This window comes from Martes martes, assembly GCF_963455335.1.
Source record: "Martes martes genome assembly, chromosome: 11".
Taxonomy (NCBI): domain Eukaryota; kingdom Metazoa; phylum Chordata; class Mammalia; order Carnivora; family Mustelidae; genus Martes; species Martes martes.
Window position 1 is genome coordinate 42,924,307 of NC_137899.1, and position 17,564 is coordinate 42,941,870.

General features: G+C 33.6%; 1 protein-coding gene across 4 annotated transcripts in view; it reads left to right on the plus strand.

Annotated features, from left to right (window-relative positions):
• Positions 1 to 14,609, plus strand: part of C1GALT1 (core 1 synthase, glycoprotein-N-acetylgalactosamine 3-beta-galactosyltransferase 1) — a 36,472-nt gene extending 21,863 nt beyond the window's left edge. For 2 of the 4 annotated variants that reach the window (XM_080818889.1, XM_080818890.1), the window contains exons 3-4: positions 3,384 to 4,051; positions 10,671 to 14,609. In XM_080818889.1, the coding sequence (XP_080675015.1) occupies positions 3,384 to 4,051; positions 10,671 to 10,862 (860 nt within the window). In that variant the 3' untranslated portion in view covers positions 10,863 to 14,609. Of the gene's footprint in view, positions 1 to 3,383; positions 4,052 to 9,366; positions 9,492 to 10,670 lie in introns of those variants that run through there. The other 2 variants (XM_080818892.1, XM_080818891.1) reach the window with 2 other exon arrangements.
• The last annotated feature ends 2,955 nt before the right edge of the window (positions 14,610 to 17,564 follow it).

Genomic DNA, 17,564 nt, shown 5'->3' on the forward strand with positions numbered 1-17,564 from the left:
AATTTTGAATTTATTTTTAAATAGAGACAGTTCAGAAAATGTAATTTGGGGGAGGACAAAACTTTTCAGATTAGATTTTTTAAAATTATTTATTTAGTCTGATTTTGTTTTCATGGTTTATGTGTTTTTAGTGTTTTTGCTATTGTTTTGGTCTTAGTTTTTGCTTAGTCTTATTTTAGAGAAACTCAAGAGGTATATATAAATCCCAATTTATATATATTTTTTCCACTTATTTTTCTATTAGTAACTAATATAACTAATCTTTTCACCTTTTAAGAGGCATAAAAAACTAGGGAGGTAGAAACTAAGGCTGTGTTATAATGACTTCATTTTCTCTTACCTTATACCTGTTACCTACCTCTATACCTGATGTTCTCAATTGTGTCCTCTAGGAGCCAACATTTAAAATGTTGGTTTTCTTCAAGTTTCTGTCCCTTAGCTATTTCATTGTATGTGTGATATCATCAATTCCCATAATTTTGATTTCATCTCTTCTTTATTGTCTTTATCTTAGCCCAGTTCCAAACATTGTGAAAAAAAAAATTAAAGTAATTCAAAGATTTCTGCAAATGTGATTTATTTGATGATAAAGAATACAGCAGCTTGGAAACAATTGGAATTCTGGGTTACAGAATTGCTTCTTTTATCTTTTGGTAGTAAATTACTTCTTTCTGACCTCTCAAGAAGAGGCTGAGGGATGAAGTGTACCACATACATCCTGGTTGAGTTGTATGAACTAGCAAGCATGTGCATACTATTACAAATTATGTCATGTTATGTTTAAGTGTTTATATAACTGATCCAGTTCTGAGTAGGTGCTCTGTATTCTTATCAAGAGCAGCTTGATCACTGGACACTTGCTCTGTAGCCTTGCTCTGGATTGTTAAAGGGCTGGTTGGCACATGCTTCTCTGCTAGTAGGCTGTATCAGGTCAGTATAAGCACATATTTTAGGTACCTACTTGTCCGGCTTGATGGTCCACATCTGTTTAAGCTGGAGACTATGAAGTCATGGTAGGTGTTTTCCTTCATTTACCAATCAATCCCATTTATCATAAGTTCCAGCATCCTACTTCTTTACCATTTTTCAGATTTCCTCTCTCAGTTCATTTCCCCTAGTTGAGGCCTTCAGTTATACCCACGTACCAGCATTCAACCATTCACCATACCTTTTGTCCTTTCTTATTGTGATCATCTACTCATTTAAAGACCTCTATTTTCTGCATCATCTCTATTTTCCCTGATTTTGCATTATCTCCCCTTCTCTGTTCCAGCCAAGTTCCCATTCCACACTCTATAGGATTTATCAGCCACTGCTTTCTTTTTCTGCAGCACATTGAACCCTTTTACATACCTCTGTTATAGTTATCTCTCTTAGTGTGTGTCAAGTGCTGGTTTGTGTGCCAAGGTCCACTCTAAGACTGAGTTCTTCTGTAGCAGGACATATGGTGTACTCACCTTTTCATCTCTTGTGCCAGCATATGCCTTCAACAAAGTAATTAATCAATGAATAATTACAAAATGAGAAACAATGTTTACCAGATCCCAGCAGTGGGGAGAAAGTTGTCTTGTTCAAAGTGAAACATTGAGAATTCCTGCATCTACCATTTCCCCTATGCATCCAGTATTTAGTTTATCTGTAGCCAAAAGATTGGGCTCCTAAAGTATATGAAATGTGAATGTTCTCTGTCTGAAGGGTGATTCTGTTTTTGAGTTGTGAATTATTGATTTTTCAGGGGGACGTGAGAATATTTTTGAAAATTCCATGCCCAAACCTCACCCAACCTTGTATTAGCTCTCTATTAGTGGACTAGAAATGTATGTCTCCAGTTGCTTATTTTTCACAGGACAAAGCTTTTGTAACTCACTGGTTGACCTTAACTTTAAGGATATGCTTCCTTAGGATTCTGCCTAGAACATTACTATAAAAAGTGTGGTTTTGCAGACTTATGCTGGTCCACAGCTACATAGGGATTGAAATTGGGACTACGCAGTTAGAAACTTTCAGGGTAATTTAACAAGAGTAATTTTGCCTAAATCAAAAACTAAGAATTAGAATTTGTATTTTATATTTCTTTTATTAATTTTTCTAGTAATTCATTTTTAGCATATTTACAAAAAGTATAGGTCTCTAACTTTTGAAAATAAGAATTGATTCTTCACCAAGCAATGATCTAGGATCTTAAAATTGAACTCTTCCTTTAAACCAGTGGTACTCAGTATATGATCTGGTCTTACAATCTGAATTGTTTATTACCAGTCTGCACCCAGATAAGGAGATTGCACCAGGATGTAACTGATTTAAGCTCACTGCTTAGTTAAGTGGACTTTCTTGGAAATATAGCAAGACTTCCCTAATGAAAGAAGTAATATGGTGTTTTATATTCTGGCATGGCTCCCTATTTCTTTACAGAGGAGTACTTTGAAAAGCACTGCTCTAGACAGTCTTGGAAACACTACTGTTACCTGTTCTGTTCTGTTTCTGACTGATGGATTTGCATTTTGGAATGAAATATGTTACTATCAAAAGTAACCTCAACTCTGCATTAACTCCTCTTCTTCAAACTGGGGTCATCATGAAAGCCTTTTTTTAAATTCTTTTTTTTTTTTTAAGATTTTGTTTATTTATTTGACAGACAGAGATCACAAGTAGGCAGAGAGGCAGGCAGAGAGAGAGGAGGGGAAGCAGGCTCCCTGCCAAGCAGAGAACCCAACACGGGGCTCAATCCCAGGACCCTGGGACCGTGACCTGAGCTGAAGGCAGAGGCTTAACCCACTGAGCCACCCAGACACCCCATGAAAGCCTTTTTTAAAGCCACCTTAGGGTGCTTGTATAAATTCCTAACAGTGAACTCTGGTGGAGTCCAAAATGAACTGTTTTTTCAGCAGCATGTCTTTCCTGTCCTGCAGAAGTTTATTTAGAGCTGCAAGAAATTCCTGTCAATGTTCTGTTGAGAACCCTTTGTAGAATGAAATGAAAAGCAGAGACTAAGACTATGCTTCATATGTATACCAATCTCCAAGACAACTTGTTAAAATGCAGATTCAAATTGAGTAGGTCTGGGGTGGGGCCTGAGATGCCACATTTCCAACAAGCTCCCAAGTGATGTTGATCCTGTTTGGTCAACCACAGTTCAATAGTAAGATTTTAAGTTATAGTGGCGATTCTTTTTACTGCAATGGATAAGACTGACATGAAACCAGTAAATCAGAATGTCAGTTCATGTTAGGTTGAGTTTTTGCTTTCTTTCAGCTAAATTACTAATGGTAGAAAGGTAAATAGAAGGAGGGTTTTGAAATTGTTGAAGAAAATTTTTCGTCAATATAATTTATTTGAATTTTACATCTGTGCAAATACAACTCTAAAAATTTTTTGTTTAATAGATGAGAACACAGACATCGCTGAAAACCTCTATCAGAAGGTTAAAATTCTTTGCTGGGTTATGACAGGGCCTCAAAATCTAGAGAAAAAGGCCAAACACGTCAAAGCTACATGGGCCCAGCGTTGTAATAAAGTATTGTTTATGAGTTCAGAAGAAGATAAAGACTTCCCTGCAGTGGGATTAAAAACCAGAGAAGGCAGAGACCAACTATACTGGAAAACAATTAAAGCTTTTCAGTATGTTCATGATCATTATTTAGAAGACGCTGATTGGTTTATGAAAGCAGATGATGATACATATGTTATCCTGGAAAATTTGAGATGGCTTCTCTCAAAATACAACCCTGAAGAACCCATTTACTTTGGGAGAAGATTTAAGCCCTATGTAAAGCAGGGCTACATGAGTGGAGGAGCCGGATATGTTCTGAGCAAAGAAGCCTTGAAGAGATTTGTTGATGCATTTAAAACAGACAAATGTACACATAGTTCCTCCATTGAAGACTTAGCATTGGGCAGATGCATGGAAATTATAAATGTAGAAGCGGGAGATTCCAGAGATACCATTGGAAAAGAAACTTTTCATCCCTTTGTACCAGAACACCACTTAATCAGGGGTTATCTACCTAGAACCTTTTGGTACTGGAATTACAACTATTATCCTCCTGTAGAGGTAAGTTTAGAAATGTTATTACTGTATAAATACTTAGACTGGCTTTTGTTTACTTAAAAACTAGCAAATAATGTTTCTTTAGCATCGATAACTAAGAATCCTCTTTACTCTTTTTATATAGAGTGGTAATGTATAACAAAATAGATGAGAACATGAGTGTCAGCAGGAGTAATTCAGTAAATATTGCTACTATTACCTACTATTTATTGCCTGTGTCAGGCACTAAAAATACAGCAGTAAATATGGCCAAGTTCCAGTTCTTGTGAACCTTGTAATAGTATATTATGGACCTTACATTCTGGCTATAGAGACATACAATAAACAGGTAGACTAGTAAAGATAAAATATGATTTCAGGTTGTGATAAGTGCCCTAAAGTAAAATAAGGCCAAGTGAGGAGATAGAGAATGAGTGGAGTGGGGCATCCCAGTTTAGATGATTAAGGAAGATGTCTCAGGTGACTTCTGAACAGAAATCTGAGTGAGGTTAGAGAGCAGGCTGTGTGAAGAGCCTTCTGGGCTTCAGGAATGATGTGTGAAAAGACTTTGAGGTTTAGAATTCTAGGCTTCCAGAATTCAAGTCTTCGCCTACTTAATAGTTAATTGACCTTGGATGGACAGAATTTGCCCAATTTCTGAGCCTGATTTGCCTGATTTGTAAAATGGACATGATCTACCTGTTTGATTCAGTTGTGATTAGAATATAGTACAGTGCCTGTCACAGTGTAAGCATGTAAGAAGCCTTAGCTCTAATTTGATACCATAACCTTCATTCCTGAGGATTTTATCTAAAATACATTATTTTATTAAATTCCTCAGCTAAATGTTTAAGAAGAATTAGTATCTTGTACCCACCAACTAGCTTTACCATATATTAATCTTTTTTGTTTGTTTTTTGGTTGTTTTTTTTTTTAAAGATTTTATTTATTTATTTGACAGACAGAGATCACAAGTAGGCAGAGAGGCAGGCAGAGAGAGGGGGGAAAGCAAGCTCCCCGCTGAGCAGAGAGCCTGATGCGGGGCTCGATCCCAGGACCCCGGGATCATGACCTAAGCTGAAGGCAGAGGCTTTAACCCGCTGAGCCACCCAGACGCCCCTACCATATATTAATCTTTCGCCATATTTGCTTCCTTTTTTAAAAGAAAAAGGTATAGATACAATTGAGGCCTGTGTACCCTCCCCAACCAAGTTTTCTTATGTCCTTCCTCAGTGTTAACCACTATCATGAATTTAATGTTAGTCATTACCATGTACGTTTATATTTTTTTTCCTACATGTTTGTGTATCCATAAATAAAATATAGTATTGTTCTGTAGATTTTTAAATAAATGGACTTACTTATTTATTTATTTATTATATAATAATAAATATATAAATTTTAAATTTATATATATATTTATATATATTAATATATAAATAATAAATATATAAATAAATATTATATATTTATTTATATATATATTTATATATATAAATATATAATATTTATTTATATATTTATTATTTATATACTCCATATATATCCTTGAACATTTGCCCTTTTAATACATTAAAATTTATCCACATTAATATATGTATGTGCTTCATTAATTTAGGCTTCTGTATAATCTAACATGAGCATCTGTAATTTATCAATTCACCTACTGATACATATTTAGTAGGTTGTTTCCAGTTCATCACTGTTATGAGCATTGCAGCAGTGAGTGACGGACTGAAGGACATCAGGAGTCATGAAACCTAGCTTTTAGATTCAGATCTGTTATTGATTAATAATGCATGTAGGCAAGTCATTAGTACTCTATGCCTTCTTTTTTCTGGCCCTAACATACAAATAGTACACTCATGCTAGCATTCTCATCTTCATAAGCCAGTGTTTGCAAATCATTATCTAGGACAGTGGTTCTCAACTGTGGACTTTTTGCCTCCTAGAGGACATTTGGCAAAATCTGGAGACATTTTTGGTTGTTAACTGGGAGACTGGCATTGGGTAGAGGTTGCTACTGGCATCTAGTGGATAGAAATCCTCAAGATTGTAAACCCACTAGATGCTAAACATCTCACAATGCACAGGATGGCTTCCCACAATAAAGAATTATCTGGCCTAAAATGTCGGTAACACTGAGGTTAAGAAACATTGACCTAGAACTTTTGACCCAATATTTAGACACTCAGCTTTAAAAGGAAATGTTGAAGCACATCACAACTGCTTCTGATATCAATCACCGGTATGTTCTTGGTACTTACTCAGACATAATAATTCCTTACAGTAATTCTGCATTTAATAGATGACAAAACTGAGGCTCAGAAAATTCAAGTAATTTGTCCTGATAAATATTCTAGGCAATTTTACAAACCATGCTGATTATAAACTCTTGTGATTTCTATGATGGGTTCCCTTCCCCTCCATGATTAATGTGATATGTGTCCCAAAGGGTTGGGGGTTGAACTGAGGGATGTTACAATAAATATTCTGCTGTTGGGATAAAATTCCACTTTAATAAATAAACAGTTTAAAGTTCAGTTCTATGTAATGTCTCCGTTTGAAACCTTATGCTAGGATTTTATTGCTCTTGTGGATGCAACAATTTCCTAGACTATAAAACAGATGTATTCCTAAGTCTACTTTGTGATAGTCTGTTTTTGTTTTGTTCTCGTGAGGTACTACTCTGAAACTTTTTTAAATGATTTTATTTATTTATTAGACTGCACAAGCTAAGGGGAGCACCAGAGGGAGAGGGAGAAGCAGACTCCCCGCTGAGCAGGGAGCACAGTGCGGGGCTCGATTCTAGAACTCTGGGGTCATGACCAGAGCCAACAGCAGAGTAACGGACGGAGCTACCCAGGCACCCCTGAATTTTTTTTTTATGTAAACTTTTCTTTGTATAATCTGACCATTCCTAGATTACTTGACCCCTTCCCTTCTTAATGCTGTACATTCCCATATAAAAATATATCTAAACTTAAGAACATTACAAATACATATAACAAAGACACCTAAATGCATGTAAGATTTTAATAAGAGTATCTGCTACAGACGGTAATAGCAAAGGGACATCATGATTGTCACTATTTTGTAACCAGTAAAATACCCTTCTTTCCTTTAAGAGTGCTACTACCCACAATTCCCACCTACAGATAGGGTGTACCTAACAGTATACTTTATATGAACAAAATAAATATTTCTGTGATATATCAAATTGTGGTAGTTTTTAAAATGGTTGCAAGATTTATGTTCTTTCTATAAAAATTTATTCAGTTATATTGAAGACAATAAAATAGACTTGGAAGAACCAAAATTGACCGAGCTTCCTAATATTGCTGCTTCTCTCCCAGGAGGGTTCGATACAAACACATGTGAAATCCAACTTCTATTATTACTCATACATCATTTAATAAATTTTCTTCTCCGTAAGTGAGTTACTATTTTCAGAGTTATCCTAAATCTCCTACATATACTTTTGCTCTGTAGTGATCACTGAAAACACAGTGTGGAAAATGTTTATTTTAGCAAGTCAATGTGTAAGATATACAGCTGATCAGAGAGTTATGTTCTTAAGTTGGGTTTAGAACTTAATCTTCATGCATTTCCCTTTTCACACCGCCTTCTCACATCCCTCAAAGTGATTTATTCCCTAGGACTAAAAGTCTCTTCCCTAGGAATAGACTTTTCACCAGAGAATTTGTAATCGGTCTTAATACAGAGGATTTAAAATAGTGTATATATGTGTAACAGTCTGTATGTAATAGTGTATATACATACACATGCATACATATGTACAGATATATACACATATATACACACACATCTACACATATATACATGTGCCCCTATATGTGAAATTGCCTTTTTTGTAGGTCAGAAATGATCAAATAGGATTTATTCTGTTTTTCAATTCTGATTACATTAACTATAACCCATCTGAAACTTACTGATACATGGTCAAAATTGAGAGCTCCAGATTTTTCCAAATTGTTAACTGATCTTTCCAGTACCATTTTTTAACTAAGTCTTATTTTCAGTAGTGATTTAAAATAATCTCCTTTATCATATACTGTAGCATTACTTACAGTAGGGTTAGTATCTGGTATTTCAGTTCTGTTCCATCATCCTATTTGGTTTTGCCTCAGCACCATATTGTCTTGAACCCTGTAGCTTTACTGAATTTTGAAATTATTACTCTAAGAGTGTATATTCCTCAAATTTATATCTCTTTTTTTCAAGTTGTTTTGGTAACACTAATGCCTTTATGTTTATGTATTTATCCATTTAGGGACAATAGATATCTTTACCTGGGATTTTTACATTTTATTTTAGGTCCCTTAGTAAAGCTTTATAGTTTTCTCCAGATTTTATTTCTTCTTAAGTATCTCCCTATGTTTTTAATATTTTTGTTACTATTTTACTTGGACTTTTTTTTAAAGCTTTTTAACTGGTATATATGAAAGCTGTTGTTTCTTAAAAGCATCTTTAAAATCTGCCTCTGTTCCTGGATTCTCTATATCTGATGATTTTTTACTTGACTTTCTTGAGTTTAGGTAATAGCCATTATTACATGCAAAGAGCCATTTTGTTTCTAATAGTTATAGCTGTTTTAGTTTTATTGCTTATAAATCTTAATAACAGCATCCTGGTCATCTAGTAAAAAAACAGCAATGCCATAGAGTGAAACATAATGTAGTAAATCTTATTAAAAATATTATTACAGTATTTCAGGGTCATATGAAGTTGCTTTCAGAGAGGATCAGCAATTGAAAATTCACAGCTATTGGTCTAGTCTTTTAGTTTAACATGTATTGCCCAGTATAGTAGCCACTAGCTAGGTACAACTATTGAGTACTTGAAATATGGCTAGACCAAATTGAGATGTGCTGTCAGTATAAAATTCATTCCTGATTTTAAGAACTTACCACAAATAAAAAGAATGATTTCATTAATAATTTTTAAAATATTGATTTCATATTGAAAAAGAATAATATGGACTTATTCATTTGAAATATATTCAAATTAATTCCTTTTTTTCTTTTAACTTTTTAAATGTGGCTCCTAGATTTTATTTTTTTTTTTTTAAGATTTTATTTATTTATTTGACAGACAGATCACAAGTAGGCAGAGAGACAGGCAGAGAGAGAAGGGAGGAAGCAGGCTCCCTGCTGAGCAGAGAGCCCGATGCGGGGCTCGATCCCAGGATGCTGGGATCATGACCTGAGCCGAAGGCAGTGGCTCCTAGATTTTAAATGGCATCATGTGGCTCACATGTATCTATTGGTTGGAGCTGGTTTGATGATCACAAGTTGACTTATCATTTTACTTTTCAGATTTGTTCCTATCCTTACATTGCCAAAGGTGCTAAGAAGTAGACACCAAATAATTTCCCAGTGCCTACACAGTTATCCAGAAACTCCAGATATCTGGTGTTTGTTTCAAGGAAAGTTCAGAGAGAAGGCCAGAGAAGATGCAGTGGGTAATTTCCTGATAATTTTTACTGCATTGTAAGCTACTTACTTCCAAACATGAATTATTAAATGTTCAGTATGAACATTTAATAATTCACGTTTGGAAGTAAGTAGCTTACAATGGGACATTGTCTCTGGGACCTTGTCAGAATATCTTTCTTCTTGGGTCCTTGCAAAGATACTAGATAGAATCTGAAGTTTTGCTGGAGTCACCTGGGTGAAACATTCTCTAAATCCCAAAATAACGTTATAACTGTTTAGTTCTGGGGCCAGTTTTGTGTTTCTTCTTCTTTTTTTTAAATGTTCTTGCTTTTTTTTTTTTCTGTTGTGTTTTTTTTTATTATCTTGTTTTTGTCTTTTTAAAAACCTATTCTCATACCGGCTCTGTTAGGAATCTGAGAATTATATTTCTGGACAAATGTTTAACTCTGACTTACTTACTGAGGACCACCTAAATGTGACTATTTTGTCAATAATAATGTCGGCATTTATTGAGCGTTTACTATAGGCCACGCTGGTTCCAAGCATTTTATATACATTATCTCCTTTAAGTAACCATCTTTTGCAGATCGGGAAATTGAAGCTTATAGAGGTTAAGTAACTTGCCAAAGGTCATACACTAGTAGGTAGAATTTGACGCTAGTAGACAAACTTTGGATTCAAACTTAGAGTTGACTCAGCACTTCCTCTCGTAAATACTATATTGTTTGGGTTGATGTGCAGATGAAGTATTTGGTTGCACATAATGGGCAAGGATTTTGTAGTCATTGAATGCTTCAGAGTTGTCTTTCTGAGGTTGAGCCAAGCAAAAAGAGTGAGAGCTTAGGAAGTTTAAAAGCAAAACTCGGAAATAGAGCATCATTCTTTGTATAGCCGCCCCTTTCATTTGAAGAAGTCTCAAGAATTTTTTCGGTGAAAACATTATAGACTATGAGAGAATATGATTTCAGGTAGATATATTTTAGCAGTTTTCATGTTTAAGTCATGAAAAACTCTACAAACTCTTGGTTTCTTCCACAAATCTAGTAAATAGGTGCCTCTGCTTTACCTTGCCAACTTTGGTGCTTGGAATCTGTTAAAATTAATGTTTCCTTTATCAGTATGTGAATATTGTGTGTTAACTATGTACTGTTTCTTAATGATGCCTGTTTCTGCTACTTTTTTAGGGTCCTGGTTGCTGTTCTGATCTTGCAGTTTCTTTTCACTATGTTGATCCTACAACTATGTATGAGTTAGAATACCTCGTTTATCATCTTCGTCCATATGGTTATTTATACAGATATCAACCTGCCTTACCTGAAAATATACGAAAAGAAGTAAGTCGAGATGACAAAAATGAAGATCCAAAAGTAAAATGAGAACCCTTGAAAGAAAAACACAAATGAAGAGGTAAAATGTTTAGCATTGCACTGAAGAACTTCTACATTTCTGATACAGAACACTGGAATCCCAGTGAGGAATTCTTTCTAAGTGAACATTCCATATTAGAAATCTTTCAGATGAATGACTGTAAACTGAAGCTTTAAATGAGCTGTGAAGTCTGTTAAAATGTGTTTTGATACAGTAATATATATATGTAATATATATATATTATATATATATATATATGAAAAACTTGTGTTTTTAAAATGGTGACCAGGTAGAGGGACTAGAAACGAGATTTTTGTTTTCTATTCTTGACCACATTTATTATTTTCACTGAGAAACTAGGACACTTAAATTTTCTAAAACTACACTGCACATATTAATAACACACATGATGCTAAATAGATCTGCCTTAAAGAAAATTTTAGGAGGAAATAGTGTTGCTTAATGTTATTCATAAACTCAAGACATGAGTTTATATTTGTAGATGATATAAATGAACCAAACCCTTCCCCCCAACACACACTCACACATTCAGTTTTTGTCTAATGGAAATTTCCTGTGATTGTAATTGGCAGTATTTCTTCCAGACAAAGTAAAGTAAGAATGGCACTTGTCCTAAAGTGCATTAATAAAACCACATTTTGAAATTATATGGGCCTTGACTGTATTCTATCCTTGGTTCTAATTAGTAATTAATGTTTTACTGAGTCCCTGTTGTCTCTTTTCTATATATGTTTATCCTTGAATACAGTCTTAATTATTAATATTTATTTACTCAAGGCATTAATAGCATTCTATAAACATGCATTTTAAAATATTTTGTTCCCAAATTTACCCATTGTTAATTGTGGGTAACCAATAAACAGTAAATTTAATGCTATTTGGGGATGCCTTTCTTAGATCAGTGCCACTCTCAGGAATTAATGTCATTTTAAGTTGATTATTTAAAACTCTTTCCAACTACATAATTATAGTTCCTTTTGTTATCATCCTGTTGAGAGATGAGAATTTGTTTGTGCCTTTCATAACTTGTTTAAAGCAAAGTTTAGACATTCATTTTTAGGCTCTGAGGTGGCTATTAGTTGCACTGGCAAATTAATTTGAATGTACAATTTTCACCAGAGTTGATTAAAAATATTAGAGAAACAGAGTGCTTAAACAAAGTGAACTATGCCAGATATTAAAAGACCAAATACTTAATTCATGAATATCAGCCTGAATTTTGATGCTGACTTACTATTTTGGGGTGGTTTTTTTGTTTGGTTGGTTATTGGTTGGTTGGTTTTGGTTTTTGGTTTGCCAGTAGATAATTCTAACAGAGCAGAACACCCAATTCAACACTGTCATCAAAAATATGTTTGTAAATATTTCATTCTGATTTTAGTGACCTATTTAAAGAATTTCTGGAAGGAAAGAAAATTTTAAGCTTTGTTGTCTTTAGTAGTATTATCTGAGTGTATCATAAAAGAATATTTTGCAGACTTTCTGTAAGATTACCTTAAATGTTACAAATGATTTACATTTTTTATGTTTATCATTATGCTAATTTTACATGGCTATCATGCCATTGAATCTGCTGTTTAGCTGAAGAGTTTATATTTATTGTGCCAAAACATGTCAAAATTATGATCTTTTTGGATGGTATATATTGAGAGGATGTTCTTTGTGACGATTAGTGGTAATTATGGATTACTCTGTCCTGTCCACACATTGAAAAGTCCCACCAGTTTTTAACTTAAATTGTCTTTTGTTGTTTTCATGACACTGTTACCTGCCAGAATTTCAAGGCATTCATTCTTTTCTTTAAACAACTCTTCATCTTGGTGTGAATATGAATTTATTTGCAGTCCATATATGCTACTTTCTAAAAAACCTTAAAATTTACTCATAGGAAATTGACATTTTGATGAATCCTGGGGTCTGGAGTCAGACTGCCTGGGTTTAAATTCTTGATCTATCACTTACAAAGTTTTGTAACCTTGAGAAATTTACTTAATCTCCCTGTGCCTCAATTTTCTCATCTATAAGTTAGGGATGGTAATACTATCTACCTCACAGGATTTTTATGAGGATTAAATGAGTGAATATATGTACAACTTTTAGAATACTTGTCTGGCCCAAGTTACGGAGCAATAGTGTAAGGTTTTATAGAATGTAAATATTTGTTCTAAGTGAATGAAAATATCTGCTTTATTCAATTAGATATTGAAGGAAATATTTCATACATTTCTTATAATAAGTAATAGCTAATTTTTATCTAATGCCTACTATATGCCACATGGTGTGCTTTAGATATTCTATGTACATTAGTGTTAATCTTCACAAATTGGGTATTCTTCCTATACTGTAGATGAGAAAACTGAGGCTCAGAGAATTAAAGTAATTTTTTCACTGTCATAGAGCAAGTAACGGAGCCAGGATTTATGCTCCAAGTCTTTGTGTTCTTTGTACCATGTCAGCCTGGAGGTTAGTCATTTAGCACTATTTCTTTCCATTTTTACTTATTAACATGTGTGATATGATACATCAGTCAGTAACAGATATTGTCATAGGCTCTCAAATTGTCATTCTTCTATACTTGCCCGGGAGCTTGTTAAAATATGGATTTCAAGACTCTGGTCCCAGAAATTCTGATTCTAGCATGGGCTCAGTACTGTGCTTTCTTACTAGATTCCCTAGGTCAGTGGTTCTCTTATGTGTTGTTGTCCCCAACTAGCAGTATTTGCATCATCTGGGAACTTGAAATGCAACCTCTCTGGGGCCCCCACCCTAGACCTCCTGGGGAGTCAGAAACTCCAAGAGGAGAGGCTAGCAGCTGTGTTTAAACAAGCCCTCCAGGTGAGTGAGTCCTATTCATTCTAGTTTGGGAACCAAGACTTGGGTGATTCTGATGCCAATAATCCTTGAAATGCGCTGAAGATTTATTGCTCCTTAAGTAGGGTATCTTTCAAAGATTTAGATGAAGCATGTTTTAAATCTGTGTCATCCAAGATCATACTATATTAAATGTGAGAGACTTTAAAGATAACTTTAAAGGGTCCATGGATCATTCATTTTTTGACAAAATTCTTTAGCTTCTTCAAATTGACTAATACCAGGGCCCACAATAACATATGTCATTCTCCAAGTTTAGTAATTTCACAGTTGGGGCAGGAAGAGTTTATTAAGTACTAGTAAATACATAATAATTCATTAAAAGCATAACTAAATGAGTGTCCTCACTTGTTAGTAAAAAAAAAAAAATTCCAGTTGTAAGCAAAAAACTTTAAATGGGGGTAGCAAAATACTACTTTATAATACACAGATGTTTTTCTGCTAATTTGTGCTATCAAAATTTCATCACTTTCAAGAATCAGTTGACTGTCCTATATGACCTAGTACAGCAAAAAATTCTCCAAGTATTCAGTAGAGCACATATAAGCAGATTTCATGATGATCACTTACCATCTTTTAAATTACCATCTTTGTCATTTGGATAAATGATTTTAGTGTGGTCTCAAAACATAAGGCTTTTGCTATCTTTGTGTTTCCCAGTAACAGTATACTTATATTTCAAATGGGAAGTTCATGGGTGATACAAAGCAGATTTTTGTCCCAGAGTTCAATTATTTGTTTTATCTTAAATTTCAGAGGAATTTTTGTTACTGTAAGATGATTCAAAATAAAGTACTGGCCAGTTTTTAATATTTTTTGAAATATGGTAGTTGTATTTGAGCATTAAATTTGTTAACTGATAATTTTCATAAATGTTTCTTGAGTATTAATTTTTCACTTCCTTGAGCCTATCAAACTATAGTATTTCTGGATTGAGACTTGAAAAAAATGCCTCACTTTATTGATTAGATCAAGTCTGTCCTTTTGTTCCTCACTTAAATTTTCAGTTCATTAGAGTATTTCGTCTTTGACAATTTCTTCTTCTTTGTATTTGTTGCCCTCTATTTTCTTTATGACTAATTTCCATTTCTTAACTACTTTAATGCTGCCTTTGCAATGTTAATTTGGCTGTAATTAGTGATTAGAATTTGTATCACTTACTAATAATTTTATACCTATTAACTTTAGATTTCCCTAGGAGATTGGAAGAAAAAAAATCTAAGAATACCTGCTGGCTCTCAGGATACTTGCCCTAGTTAAAAGTCTACAGTTTTAGACTAGTTCTATATATACAATTACTAAATGAACTAAAGTTATTTGGATTCCATTCCCTCAACCCCCTTTTCTCAAAAACAAACCAAAAAACTCATTTGCCTCATTTCTCTACTTTACTGTAGGCCTAACAGAAACATTCTTAAGCAATCTGAGGGACAGCCTGTTGTTTATTTTATGCTAAATGTAACCTCTATTGATTTAAAAATATGACTTACGTTTATATATTAGAGTTGAAATAGAAGTTTTAATACAGATTAGAGCAAAAACTTCACAAATTCTCCCTAGAGAAATCAACTCTAAAACTAGCTTCAGAAGTGAACAGTGCTCTGTTTCAACCCCTTTTACCTCTAGTTTTTATCAGTTCAGCTTAAATAACTTTGCAGGGCCCTACCAATTAATAATCCATATAAAGTATATATTAGAGGGAAACTAATCTTACTGCTAAGCAGTGTGTTATATTACACAGTGAATATTTGTGTTTTGGAATTTTGAAATTATGTAAGGTTATAGTATTATGAATGGTTTTAAAATGTGTGGTGACTTGCTTATTTTAAGTGATCCACCAATAAGTCAAAAAAATGTATTTTTAAATATGTTTTTTAAAGTGCCTTTTGAACATTTTTAAACAATGGATTTAAACAACTGCATAAAATAAATTACCATGTTTAAAGCTGTTTTATCTGATTATTTTTAACTGTTGTAAGAGTTGTGGGAAACACTAAAGGGGCAGTTTTGGGGTTACTTTACCAAAAATACTAATTTAAATTATTTTCTCATCAAAGTTATTCAATTTGAATAGGCTTGAGTAATTTTTGCAGCAATGTATATTACTTGTCTTTAAAGCAGCAAAATATTCTACCTCTGATTTAGAATAATAACCTTAAAAAAATTAGGTCATCCAGGTAAGTGTATGTATGTGTATATGGGTGGGGGAGATGCTTTTCTATTTCTTGGTATATTTTGATCTATCATGTACACTGGAATTCATTTATTCAATTAATTATTCAAGTAATATTCAAATAATGCCTAGCATCTCCTAGAAATACAGTGGTGAGCAATACCTATAGGATCTCTGTTCTCATAGAGCTTTAACTCTGTAGCTAGACAATAAACAAGTTAATAGATGAATTAACAAGATCTCAGAGAATGGTGTTAGGAAAGGAAAACAAGGATTCGATAGAGCAATTTTCTGGGTAGAGTGTCAAGGAAGACCCCTGAGGAGGTAGTATTTGAACTGAGACCTGATGACAGACATTTTGTATACTTCAGAAGTTATTTATGAGATTCTTTGCTCCTATTATGTAAAAAATAATAATAATAATTTTCTACCTTTGCTTAATTATGCTCTGGGCATATGTAAAGACTCAGTGAAATGCAATTTATAGGCCATAAACTTTGTAGTTTTAGGTATATTTCATCCAGAGCTCAGGTCTATCTATTGATATTAGATTGGTCTGGTGCTTTTAAGATATGAATAAAAATTGACCTACCTCTTCCTTAAGCAGATGATTCCAGATGTTCATAAGTTCTTTCAGTCTAACCTGTCTACCTCAATTTTCAGTCACATGTCACCCATATATTCCTTATTAGTTCATATGTACATGTATGCATGTATATGTATATATACACACATACATATACACACTGTCGTTTGGATTCACCAGTTTTAGAAAAGTTGAGGAAATGAATGCCACTTCATATTGTTTTAGTAGTAGAGTTGTACAATTTAATATATTCAGATAGCCCCATGTTATCCAATTAATTGTATTTAGTTGCACTGCTAATTGGTAAGTCATTTGAGAAGAGACTGATTTACCTAAATACATACAGATTTACTAGTACCTATTTTAAGTTTTCTAAAAGTATAATCCTGGAAAGAATATAGAATTATTGCTTAATTTATAGTCACTTTTCTCCCAATAATGAAATACTTGTCTTTTTTATGAAATTCAGCCCTAGAACTTAAGCTATTTGGGTTTTCTAATGAATGTCTAGTGACTGGTTAACAGTACTTGGTCATTTGTAGAATTGCTAGATGATGTGCCATTATAAAACTAATTTGAGTGGCAATGTCTTAGTCTTATACAAGTCATCAGGTTTTGACTTTTGTCATCTTCAAATCTTTTTTCATAGAACTCACTCCAAACCACATTGTCTTTCCTCTTTCTATTTCTAGAATACCAGAATTATACTCCTGGTAGCATTTAGGTTGAATTTCACTTTCTTTTCATTTTGTTCCTGGACTGTTGAAAGTTGGTGATAAAATCTAGAAAGTAGTTTGAAAGAGAATAATGATTCACTCCTTCCTTTAGTTCTATACAAGACTGTCTTCCATGTATTTGTACTGTTCAGTGCTGTGTGTGTCAGAGATATGGGAATGGGAAGGTATGGTTATTTTAATAGTTGGATTTTTCTTTAATCAAAATACTAAATCTTAATTTTTCATGCTATTTAGGTATATAAAAAGTAATTTTATTCAACAAAGTAATTTTATTCTCTGAGGTGAAGGTAGCTATGTGCTTAGAATAATAAGACATAAAAAT